A 13,422-nucleotide genomic window follows, 5' to 3' on the forward strand; every position below is an offset into this window, starting at 1 on the left:
AGGATTAGTGATGTGAGCTCCATGCAGCCTTGCTTCAGTGGGCAAGGTGATTGGAGAGGATGGGTTCAAAGCTGGCACTATGCCTCATGACTTGCAGGCTCTTTGCATGTAAGAGTTCCTGAAACTGATTTTCTCTTTGCATCTGCAACAGCCCTTCCTCCGGTGGTGCTACTGTATGTATGTTCTAGAAGGTTTGCTGAAGTGATGAGTGTAGGTGGTGACACAGGGTGGAAGGACTGGGCACTGTTGGCAGCTTCAAGAGGAAAAGGACTGTGGAGCATCTTTGAAAGTTGTTTTTGAGGTCAGCCTAGCCATTCTAGAAAATCCTATAACCTGCATATTTTTAGGAGGGCAGGGCAGTAGTGAGATGGTGGTTGTTTGTATACCTGTTAGTGTCTTAATGGTTCATTCTGATCTGAAAACCTCAATTTCTTAATCCCTCGTGTTCGTTTTCCTCTCCACACCCTGCCCCACGTTTTAGGTTCACGGTGATGCTTCTTTCTGTGGTCAAGGGATTGTTCTTGAAACATTTACACTCTCTAATCTCCCACACTTCAGAGTTGGTGGGAGCATCCACTTGATTGTCAATAACCAGCTGGGTTACACCACTCCGGCGGAAAGAGGAAGGTCTTCGTTATACTGTAGTGATATTGGTATGTAACACAGGAGAACTGTTATGGCTGGGTCAGACAAGGAGTTTCTAGAAAAACTTATAGTTCATTCAGAACAATGAGTCTCACAGTTTTAAAGTTTGAATCAGATATGGACAGTAGTCACCAAATATTGCCAAGTTAACATTTCCTCTGAAGCCTAGTTGTAATCTTTGTTTGATTGAATTATTATTTTGTTTTGTGGTGCTGAGGCTGGAACTGAGAACCTTGTGCATGCTAGGCAAGCCCTCCACCACACAACTACTTACCCAGCCCTGAGTGTGATCTTTAAATTTAAGGAAATAAGACAAAGACTTGTGTTAACTTCTGGAAATGAGCTGTCTTAAGAGAGAAGCGGGGCTCTCATTACCCATTCCTATTTCACTGAGTTACAATACCTGTTAGATGGTTTATACCCAGGGCCTGGACTGGATTTCTTCTGAGGTTGTCTGTGTGAGTTCTTTGTGAAGAGTCTGATAGGGATAGTGAGGATCCATTCTGGAACTTCTCTTTGGAGAAAATCAGTCTTTTTCTAGGATACATCCTTTAATGAGCATTTTTTCCCAGGAAGAAATATAACAGAATAACAATAGCAAATGTTAACTATTATGTACCAGGTACTGGAAAGTGCTTAACACTTGACATACACTAATGCATAAAATATTGAAAATGATGGTAAAAGGTAGGAATAGACTGAGATTCATGACCTTACCAAGGTCACACAGTAAGCCACAAAGCTGGGACTTGTCAGTTAAACTCAAAAGCTTGGGTTGTTTTATATATATATATATATGTATATACATATATACATATATATATATATTAGTTATTGATGAACACAAAACCTTTTATTTTATTTATTTATTTTTATGTGGTGCTGAGGATTGAATCCGGTGCCTCGTGCATGCTAGTCAAGTGCACTACCACTGACTTAAAACCCCAGTCCCAAAAACTTGGGTTCTTAGCAACAAAACCTAGCTACCTCTGAGGACCTAGATATCTTCCCATGCAGGCAGTTACTCAGGGGCCAGGGAGGCAGGGTAATAATGTCATTCCAAGTCATCTTGGTCCTCCCTTCTTCAGGAAAGCTTGTGGGCTGTGCCATCATCCATGTCAATGGAGACAGGCCAGAGGAAGTGGTCCGGGCCACACGACTGGCTTTTGAATATCAGCGCCAGTTCCGCAAGGATGTGATTATTGATTTGTTGTGCTACAGGCAGTGGGGCCACAATGAGCTGGATGAGCCTTTCTTCACCAACCCGGTCATGTACAAAATCATCAGGTACAATTATAAACCTTTGTTTAATATATCCCCAGACCTTACAGTGCTTGTGTTGTCGTGGTGGTTATTGTTATTGTTAGTATTTTGCAGGACTGGGGATCAAACCCAGGGTCTTGAGCATGCTAGCAAGTGCTTTACCACTGAGTTACACCCCCAACCCTGTAATATTTAATGGATGCTCTCAGACAGGGTGACCACCTTCCTTGGTTTGCTTATGACATGGGACTTGCAATGCTGAACTGCAGCAGTCCTGGGCAAACTGGGATGGTCACCTGTGGGTCTCAGGAGAGTTTCCCATCCTCTTAAAATCCACATATTTATTCATTGAATAGAGAATAGAGAGCTTAACGACTCACTTAGCAGATGGGAAGATGACTTAGGCAAAGCCTTGCCTGAGCTTCTTAGTGCCTGAGCTGAGGGTGGCATTGGAAGGATTAGGAAAAGGACCGCCATGATCTACTCATGCAACCACTCATGCAACCATAGACGTGAACCTGCTTTGTATACCACTAGGAAGTAATAAAAGCATTTTTTGCTTTTGTGATACTTCGGATTGAACCCAGAACCTCCCACATGCAAGGCAAGTAAGTGCTCTACTACTGAGCTACAACCCCAGCCCACTTAAGTTTTTTTATTTTCAGACTAATTGCCTAAGCTGGCCTCAAACTTGGAATCCTTCTGCCTTAGCCTCCTGTTTAGCTGGGATTACAGGTGTGTGCCACCATGCCCAGCCCACAAGGGGTTGTAAAGAAGGCTTAGAATTGTGCTGTCCAGTACAGAAACCACTGGCCATTAAACGACTACTGAGGACTTGAAGTATGACCAGTTCTGAGGCAGATGTGCTGTGACTATAATACATACACCAGATTTCAAAGACTATTTAGCATGTAAAATAGAAAGGTTAAATATCTAAAAGCTTTATATATTGTTTCCTTATAAGTATAAATTAAAGCAGAGGAGCAAACTTGGTAACATTTGACAGGCCTTTCTGGACATAAGTAGCAGAAGAGCTCTGTTCCCAGAGGAACAAAGCTGGGCTCTGGGTTAGCTCAGCTGAATAGTCGTATGACTCCATGTGCCTCAGGCTCCATGTAAAACACCTGTCCTGCCTCCCTCTCACTTTTGTCAGGATTAAATGTGACAATACATGTAAACATAGTATATAGTTTAAAGGATTATATGCACATAGAATAGCATTATTTTTGTTGTGATGTTATTTAATAAATCAACCAGGTGCCAATTATTATAGTTAAAGGATTATTAATGCAGTCCAAAACTGATGTTGGCAACTTTGGATTCAGTACTTTTTAAAATAAAGGGAGTGCTGAAGGAATAGTTAGATGGGTCAGTCTTATAAATAACTGTCCAGAATTTACCAATTTGTAGGAAAAAGCACCACTACTTATTTCTACCTGAATGCAGGAAAAGCTTACAAAGGTAAATTTGTTTTTTCTTCTTTGCTTAGAAGAGGTCATTCCTCAGGAGTGCCTTTAATTAATTAATTAAAGTTTTATGTAATTCTTTTGTTTTGGTAACTTATTGAGGTAAAAATTGTAATATGAAATTGTCCACAGTATTTTAAAGTGAACAGTTCAGTGGCATTTAGTATATTCCAATGTTGTGTGACCACTTCTATCTAGTTCTAAAACATTTCCTAAGTGCCTTTTGATGGTGATAACATCCTACAATACCTTTGACAGTGATTGCATCTGTCTTAGATTTTTATGAAACGGATCGACTTTCTCCCCCTTCTCTGTTGAACAGAGCCCGAAAGAGCATCCCAGACATGTATGCAGAGCACCTCATTGCCAGTGGACTCATGACCCAGGAAGAGCTCTCTGAAATAAAAGCCTCATACTATGCCAAGTTAAATGAGCATTTAGCCAACGTGGCCCACTACAGCCCGCCTGCCACTAATCTGCAGGCCCAGTGGCAGGGCCTGGTTCAGCCAGAAGCTTGTATCACCACCTGGAACACAGGCGTGCCCCTTGACCTCCTGCAGTTTATTGGCATGAAGTCTGTGGAGGTGCCAAAGGAACTGCAGATGCATGGCCACCTTCTAAAGATGTATGTTCAGGTGGGGACCCTTGAAATAGCTCATTCTTACGTTTTATTTTTGCTTGGCAAAGGAATTGATGTTGTACTGGTCTTTTCAGTTGGATAATTCATTTAACAAATACTTATTGTGTGTTATTAAGTTCTAGGAACTGATCCCAGTGTTGTTTTGGCACTGAGAGCCAATTAACTCAGATTTTGTCTCCTTTATTTATTTATTTATTTATTTATTTATTTATGCATGTTTAATACATTATATGTACACAGAATACATGCTTATTATAAAATGTAGAGAAATACAGAAATATCTAGTTGAGTTTTTCCAACCAGTGAACAGAAGGAACTTTAATTTTTTAATAAATAAATAAATAAAATAAACAAAAATTAGCACATATACCCTGTAGATGACCATTTAGATTTTTTAAAACGCTGATATTTTATATATCATCTTATGCTAACTATAGGATGACAAACCATCCTGGTGTGCCTGGGATTCACAAGTTTTCTGGAACATGGGACTTTCGTTGTTAAAACCAGGAAAACAAAGAGTAAAAGTTCTTCATCTTTAAGCTTATATGAAGGGGCTCTGCCCTCAATTATCTCAAAATACTAACTTTGCTCTAGAGTTTTTATTATAGTTATAGAAATATTCCAGCATACTATGTGTCACCACTTCACTTATGGAATAAGATATTACTCCAAGTGTGGTGGCACACACCTGTAATCCCAATGACTCGGGAGGCTGAGGCAGGAGAATCGCAAGCTCAAAGCCAGCATCAGCAATTAATGAGGCCCTAAGCACTTAGTGAGACCCTATCTCAGAATAAGAAATAAAAAGGACTGGGGTTGTGGTTCAGTGGTTAAACACTCCTGGGTTCAATCCCTGGTACTAAAAGAGAAAAGGAAAAGAAAAGAAACGGTACTGTACAAGTAAAGTTTCCCGTGTACCACTCCCTGATTTCACCTCCTCATGCCCCCACAGAGGTATCTACTAACCCCAAGTGTATGTTTGTTTTTCCTGTGCAAAACTGTATGTAGCTGGAGGTGTAGTCAGTGGTAGAGTACTTGCCTAGCATGTGCAAGATCCTGGGTCCAGTCACCAGCACTGCAAAAAAAAAAAAAAAAAAAAAAAAGAAAAGGAAAGAAAAATTAAAAATAATCTAAAAACAGCTATTTATAATTACTATTAGGAATAGGTCCTTCTGCACTCTGTTGTGTGTGTTGGAGTGTATGTGTGTAGCGGGGTGTGGTGTACTGGGGACTGAACACAAAGGTCCTCCACCACTGAGTTACATCCCCAGTCATTTTAATTTTTTTTATTTTGAGACAGAGTCTCACTAAGCTGCTGAGACTGGTCTTGAACTTGTGATCCTTCTGCCTCAGCCTCCCAAGCTACTAGGATTACAGGCAGGCGCAACCACACCTGGCTTAACGTATTTTTTATACTGATCTTTTTTGCATCAAATTTTTTGAATTCACTGTGAAAAAGAATGATGGAAGGATTTTGTCTTCCAATCTGAAGGTTAGTTTTGCTGGGTATAGGATTCTTGGTTGACAGCCATGTTCTTTCAGATCTTGAAATATGTTGTTCCAGGCCCTTCTAGCTTTTGGGGTCTGGACTGAGAAATTTGCTGATATCCATAATGGTTTCCCCCATATGTAATCTGACACTTTTCTCTTGCAGCCTTTAAGATCCTATCTTTATTTTGTATGTTAGGCATTTTCATTATAATGTGCCTTGGTGTGGATCTGTTGTAATTTTGTGCATTTGGTGTTCTGTAAGCCTCTTGTATTTGATTTTCCATTTCATTCTGCAGGTTTGGGAAATTTTCTGATATTATTTCATTGAATAGGTTGTTCATTCCTTTGGTTTATATCACTGTGCCTTCCTCAATCCTGATAATTCTTTTTTTTTTTTTTAATTTTATTGTAAACAAATGGGATACATGTTGCCTCTCTTTTTTTTTTTATTTTTTTTATTTTACTGATAATTCTTAAATTTGGTCTTTTCATGATGTTCCATCGTTCTTGGAGGTTCCATTCATGATTTCTTACCATCTTCTCTGTTTGGTTAACCTTATTTTCAAGATTAAGTATTTTGTCTTCATTGTCTGAGGTTCTCTCTTCCAAGTGATCTAGTCTGTTGGCGATGCTTTCCATTGAGTTTTTTATTTGGTTTATTGTTTCCTTCATTTCAAGGATTTCCATTTGTTTGTTTGTTTTTTGTTTTTTTTTTTTTTTTAGAATCTCTATCTCTTTGTTGAAATGATCTTTCGCTTCCTGCAGTTGCTTTTTAAACTGCTTATTGGTGTGATCATTCATTGCCTGCCTTTGCTCTCTTATCTCATCCTTTGCTTCACGAATCATTTTAATTATGTATAATCTTAACTCCTTTTCTGACATTCCTTCTACCATGCTGTCACTGGATTCTATTAATATAGAATCTAGGTTTGTTTGGATCATTTTCTTCCCTTGTTTTTTCATGTTGTTCATGTATCTTCTCCTCTAGCAGTGCAGATCTGGGATATTGCAGGTTCCCCCCTTTAGGCTAATAGTGACTCTGTAGGTTTCCAAAACCTTTTCTTTAAGGGGGAGATCAATATTAGAAGTGCCAAATACAGATAATATGCAGCCCTAAACCAAATAGCCCCTATGAAGACATTAACAAAATTGTCATAATAAACAGAATGAGTTCAATTATTATCTACAGTATAACAAATAGATTTGCAATAAGGTCTGCAGTTTCTAATGGAGGACAAAGAGGATGGGGAGGGGTGTAGGATGTAGCTGTTAATGGGGTAAGAAAAGAGAATACAGAAGTTCTAGATGGTAGAAAAAGTTAAAGTGTAATCAAAAGAAGTTGGTTGTTAGCTTGCGAAAAGGGAGAAAGAGACTGAGGAAACAGGTAAACAAAAGGAAAATAGAGTGAGAAAGGTAAAGAAATAAAAACTTAAAAATTTTCACAAAGGAGAAAAAAAAAAAACCTACACTATATTAGTCATATAGTATTCAAACCTCCCAATCTTCAGTAGCCTGATGTATGAGAGGTACCTGACAATGAGCTTCCAGTCTCCAGCAGGCATCTCAGGATGGGATTTGCCTCACCTAAAGATGGCAGCTTCTGCTTCCAGGATAATCCAAGATGGCTGCTCTGGCTTCCTGGGGGTCCTGGAAGTGGGGTGCAGTTGGTCAGGTAGGAGTCCTGGAGGAGGGATGTGGTCATTCTGGTTGAGGTGTCCTGGAGGCAGGGCATGGTCAGTTGATCTGGGTGTCTTGGAGACAGGGCTCCATCAGTTTGGCTGAGGGTCCTACAGGTCCTGGTTGTTGTCTCAAAGTAGCGACATCCATGTGTAACCAAATCTGCAGGTACTATGACAGTGGACTTCCAGGCAACAGCAGGCATCTGGCAATCCACTGGCAGTCTGCAGTTATTCTTCTGGCTACCGCCAGATGATCAGCAGGTGGACCTCGGGTGGTGGGTGATGGTTAGGTGAAAGGCAGGTAATGGGCAGGCAAAAGGCAGGCAAATCATGAATGATAGGTGCCACTCAGTGAGTAATCGAGAAACAGATATCCTTTGATTAAAACCCTAGTTATGGAGGACAAGGAACACAATCTCCCTCTAGTCCACCATCTTGGATCTCTTGAAAAAGGATATAGACTCTTAAATATTTCTTTTGTCTTCCTCCTCAATTTTATAGTCCAGAATGGAGAAAGTGATGAATGGAACAAATTTAGACTGGGCCACAGCAGAAACCCTTGCCTTGGGTTCCTTACTTGCTCAAGGTAAGACATTTCTGTCTAACTTCATAGCTGGTGGAGAATATTCTAAATGACATTTGTTACATGCGGCTTCTGTGATTTTCTGAATTACAACTATCTACTATCATTTTTATCAACTAGAAAGGTTCTAAAACATGCTGCTGGATAATATTACTTAATCTTAGTATAAGTCATGTTGACAACCTTCTTCGGAGCATAGGTAATACAGCAGTATACCGAGAAATACAGGAGTCAATTCTAGATATATTGAGAAAATATTTTTCTCTAAAAAATATAGAGGAACACTTCTTAAAAGAAGTTCTAATAACCATAAATTATATAAAAAAATGTTCAACATCTCCAGCCAGCAGGGAAATGCAAGTCAAAACTACACTGAGATTCCATCTCACCCCAGTTAGAATGGTTATCTTCAAGAATACAAAAAAAATTAAATGCTGATGAAGATGCATGGGAAAAGGAACGCTTATATACTATTGGTGGGATATAAGTCTGCCACCATGGAAATCAGTATGGAGGTTCCTCAGAAAACTAAAATCAAAACTACCACATGATCCAATTATACCACTCCTGTGTATATACCCAATGTAAGCACACTATAGAGATACCTGCACACTCATGTTTATCATGGCATAATTCACAATAGCTAAGTAAAAGAATCAGCCTAGGTGCCCATCAACAGATGAATGGGTAAAGAAAACATGATGTGTGTACACAATAGGATATTCTTCACAATAAAGAAGAAATAAAATCATGTCATTTGCAGGAAAACAGATGGAACTGGAGAGCATTGCATGAAGCAAAATAAGTCAAATTCAGAAAGACAAGTATCACATGTTTTATTTCATGTGGAATCTAGGGGGAAAAATGATTATTAAAGTAACAGGGAGACTGTTAGGGAAGAGGAAGAAGATGGGGGAAGAGGTGTGTAAGGAGAGATAATCTGGGGTGAATAGGATCAAAGTGTGTTATTTGCATGTACAAATATGCCACAGTAAGACCCATTTTCCTGTATAATTAAAATGTACTAGTAAAAAAATTACAGGGCAAGTCTTCATCCTTATACAACTTTACCCTGACTTTTAACTATAGAACTGGAATGTCGTCAATAAAACAAACAGATTTGCAATAAGGTCTGCATTTTCTAATGGAACACAAAGAGGATGCAGAGGGATGTAGAATGTGACTGTTAATGGGATAAGAAAAGATTATACCGAAGTTCTAGATAATAGAAAAGGTGAGAGTATAATCAAAAGAAATTAGATGTTACCATGCAAAAAAGGGAGAAAGAGACTCTGAGGGAACAGGGAAAGAAAAGGAAAAGAGGGCAAGAAAAGTAAAGAAATAAAAACTTAAATTTTTTCTATAAGGAGAAAAAAGAAAATCTACAGTATAACAGTCATATACTAATGAAACCTCCCAGTGTTCAGTAGCCTGATGCATGAGAGGTACCTGACAATGAGCTTCAAGCCTCTATCAGGTGTCTCAGGATGGGATTTGCCCCACCTAAAGATCGGAGCGAGGGCTTCCAGGACTATCCAAGATGGCCGCTCTGGCTTTGAAATGTGTTGGCAAATGGGGAGCTGCAGCTCAGGGTGTGGACATGGTCAGCTGGAGGTCCTGGAGGCGGGGTGCGGTTGGTCAGGCAGGGGTCCTGGAGGTCGGGTGTGTTTGGTGTGGTTGCGGGATCCTGGAGGCCAGGTGCAATTAGTCGGTCTGGGGTCCGGTGATAGGGCACAGTCAGTTGGTCTGGGGGTCCTGGCGGCAGGGAGCAGTCAGTCGATGTGAGGGCCCCAGAGGCAGGGAGTGATCGGTGGGGCTGAGGGATCCTGGAGACGGGGCTCAGTCAGTTCGGCCAGGGGTCCTATGGGGCCTGGCTGTTGTCTCAAAATGGTGGCAGCCACGTGTAATCAAACCTGCAGGTACTGTAACAGTGAACTTCCAGGCAACAGCAGGCAGCAGGTGCTCACTGGCGGCTGGCGATGAGTTTGCTGACTGTTTTTGGACTATCGGGAGGTGAACCTCGAGCATTGGGAGATGGATAGGGGTAAGGCAGGCGATGGACCGGCCAGAGGCAGGCAAATGGTGGATGATAGGCGCCTGACAGTGAGCAATCTGCACTCAAAAAAGGCGTCGATATGCTGGCAGACTGCAGGTGATCACAGCAGACAAATGGGGTAAACACCAGGGAATCGATAAGCAGCAAAAACTGCCTCACCAAGAAACAGATATCCTCTGCTTGAAACCGGAGTTACGGAGCGACAAGGAACGTAGCCTCCCTCTAGTCCGCCATCTTGGAAGAGTACCTGGAATGTCTTAATAAGGAGAATCTATTATCCTGAGGAAAAAAATCTCAGGATGAGCCGTGTAAAAGAATCCAGAGAGCCAGGCATGTTTCATGTTCCTGTAATCCCAGCTACTCAGGAGACTGAGGCAGGAGAATTACTTGAGCCCAGGAGTTCAACATCAGCCTGGGCAACATGTTAAGACCCTATCTCAAAAAAAGGAAAAAAAAAAGAGAGAGAGAGAGAGAGAGAGAGAGAGAGAGAGAGAGAGAGAGAGAGAGAGAGAGAGAGAGAGAGAGAATGCAGGGCCAGCATGCCTTATTACTACTTATTATTCTTGCAGATCTGGATTTTAAAATCATTGTTATTTTTATGTTTTCTCTTGTTTGCTTGCTTAAGGTTTCAATGTCCGTCTGAGTGGCCAAGATGTTGGTCGTGGAACTTTCAGTCAAAGGCATGCCATGGTGGTTTGCCAGGAGACTGATGACACCTACATCCCTCTGAACCATATGGACCCTAATCAGAAGGGGTTTCTGGAGGTAGGATGTCCTGGTAACTATTGTAAAATTCAGGTGTCAATTATTATAGTTACAGGATTCTTAAAGCAACCAAAAATAAATGTCAAAAACTTTGGGTTCAAGACTTTTTTAAATAAAGGGGTGCTAAGTGGGTAGACGCTATAGTTCTGTAAGTTTGAAATGGACGACTAGAGTAGGGCTATTTCTTTCTGGCTACTTATCTACAATCACATAAATGTCAGATGTGCATTTTGTCAATTCAAAATTGACAATATAATCTGCAGGTTGTAAATTAGTCAAGTTAGTTGTAAGTTAGTCATTAAAGTTAGTCAAAGTTGTGGTAGTAAGCCATTACCTGCTTAAAAAAATTAAAGAAAATCAAAACAAAAAAATTATCTTGTTCATTTTTTTTAAATTTGTGAATGGGGAACCCAATGTTCCCTCAAATTTAGTTTGCATTTCTGTGTGCTAGTCTCTGTGCTGTTTTCTTCAGCATGTTAGGGGCAGGAGCTGAGTCTTCATTTTTGTTCTCCAACAATTAGCATAATGCCCAGGACATGATGTTTATGAAAATAAAGTATTTTTAAGGACAATTAGTGGCACCTGTCTCCTTTTTTACTCTAACCTTTGGTTTGAGAATATAATCTTGTTTAGCCAAAATGAGCTTGGCAAAAGCAATATTCCAGAAAGATTAGTTAAAGGACATTTTCTTTAAGCTAGTCTAAAATCTACCTTTGGGTCAAGTCAGATTGGTGAACTAGAGACTGAAATATTTTATATTTGCTCTACCTCAAATGAGACTTTCATTGAATTGCTGACATTTAGTATCATTTTCAAATTTTGCTACTTAAAAAGACCCTATTAAATGTCTTGTATCTGTTAGGATACTGTTAAAAATAGTTATCATATATTATCTAATACAGGTGAAGATCCTGGGAAAAACCCTTGTTTAATCTTGGAATTGAGAGCATTAAGCCCTTGTTTAATCTTGGAGTTTATGAAGCAGTGGTTTGACTTCATTTTATGTATTGAATTCTGTTACTGACCAGTGTTCCCTTATTAGTGGCTTCTATGAAGGACTAGAAGTCAAGGCAGCCTCTGACCTGAGACTAGGTCATCAGGATCTGCCTACCTCTCTTCTGTGTCTTTTTTTTTTTTTTTTTTTTCCAATTTGTTCTAATTGGTTATTTTCTGTGTCTTAATCTTTGTATATACTACCTTGGCTATTTTTTGGAATAAGTCACATTCTTAATAGATTCAAGAAAATAAAGTATATAAAGGGTGTGGGGGGGTATAGCTCTATGGTAGAGCACTTGCCTAGCATGCACACGAGCCTGGGTTTGATCCCTAGTACTGGAAAAAAAACCTGAGTAGATACAAGAGTATACAAAGTACAGTAAATTCATAGGGGCAGCTATCCCTCAGTGTGGAAGATAAGAAATGCTTGGGAGAAGAAGTTAGGGGTTGTCTAATAAGAATATTCTAGGTGGATCCAAGAATACATATAAAAACTGGGAGGTAAGAACCTGGCTTGCTCTGGGAACTACAGGTGGCTTCACATGACTAGCGTTTAAACTGCAGCAAACATACAGGAGTAGAAAGAGAGTGGCCAGGTAGTTTACCCACATCACCAAAGGCTTTGAGTGTCACGTAAAACTGGAGTCGTGGAGGAATGGTGAACAGGTGAGCAGATTTTCATATGAGAAAGAATGCTCCTGACCGTACTCAAGAAGCTGACAGTAAAGAAAGATAAGAATTTAGGACAGTTGGGGAGGACACTCCCCAGTCTTCTAGGAGAAAATCTTGGGGAACTGAATCAACACTGCAGTAACAGTGTAGCTGGAAGATGGAGCCAGATTTGAGGACTGTTCAGAAAATGAAAGTGATAGGACTGAGCTTTATTCACAGGAAGACTGACGTAGGTTACATCCTAGCTTGACGTGGACACTGGGGTGTGACAATGACACCCACTCAAATGAGAGTAAAAGGGAGGAACTGCTTTGTTAAGGAAAGATGTTGATTTAGTTTTGAGTATAGACTTTGAGTTTGCAGAATGACATAGAGGTTTTTTTTTCACAGTGGTTTTTGTTTGTTGGTTTGTTTGTTTTTTGTACCAGGGATTGAACCCAGGGGCACTTAACCATTGAGCCACATCCCAGCCCCCCATTTATTTTTAATTTTTTGTTTTGAGATAGGGTCTCACTAAGTTGCTGAGGCTGGTTTTGAACTAATTATTTTCCTGCATTAGCCTCCCAAGTTGCTGAGGTTACAGGTGTATGCCACCACTCCCAGCTGACACAGAGGTGTTTTTTTTTTATTTATTTTTTTAGTTGTGATGGACCTTTAGTTTATTCATTTTTTTATCTGCGATGCTGAGAATCAAACTCAGTAGTGTCTCACACATGGTAGGCAAGTGCTCTACCTCTGAGCCACAGCCCCAGTCCAACATTGTTTTTACAGCAATTAGAGATGCATACCTGGTCTAATAATGGCTTCAGTCCTAAGAGGGATTCAGAAGTAATCAGGGTGTAGGAGTTCTGAAACCACAGGGGTGGGAGAATCTGCCTGAGAGTGGAATGGGAGGAGGACCCAGGGCAGGATCCTGGGGGAAACAACATTTAAAGGGTTTCATATGAGTACCCAAAAAGGTAGGAGAACCTTGGGTCACTGTGTCATTGAACTCTAGGAGGGAGGGTTAGATAAGAGGTAGAATGACATGCCAATTACACTTAGCAACTGGACAGAGAGGGTTGACTTTATATCGAGCTGTTTTCCAGAGTGACAAGCAGAAATTAGGTTACACAGATGGTCCCTCATTTATACTGGTTTATACTGGTTTGATTATGCAGAAG

At 40.2% G+C, this 13,422-nt stretch overlaps 1 protein-coding gene across 3 annotated transcripts in view; it reads left to right on the forward strand.

Annotated features, from left to right (window-relative positions):
- DHTKD1 (dehydrogenase E1 and transketolase domain containing 1) overlaps positions 1-13,422 on the forward strand; it is a 63,409-nt gene that overhangs the window by 34,033 nt on the left and 15,954 nt on the right. For all 3 annotated transcript variants that reach the window (XM_079106201.1, XM_079106202.1, XM_079106200.1), the window contains 5 exons: positions 482-653; positions 1,734-1,932; positions 3,697-4,009; positions 7,689-7,773; positions 10,452-10,591. In XM_079106201.1, the coding sequence (XP_078962327.1) occupies positions 482-653; positions 1,734-1,932; positions 3,697-4,009; positions 7,689-7,773; positions 10,452-10,591 (909 nt within the window). The remainder of the gene's footprint in view (positions 1-481; positions 654-1,733; positions 1,933-3,696; positions 4,010-7,688; positions 7,774-10,451; positions 10,592-13,422) is intronic.

This window comes from Sciurus vulgaris, assembly GCF_902686455.1.
Source record: "Sciurus vulgaris genome assembly, chromosome: 12".
NCBI classification, from domain to species: domain Eukaryota; kingdom Metazoa; phylum Chordata; class Mammalia; order Rodentia; family Sciuridae; genus Sciurus; species Sciurus vulgaris.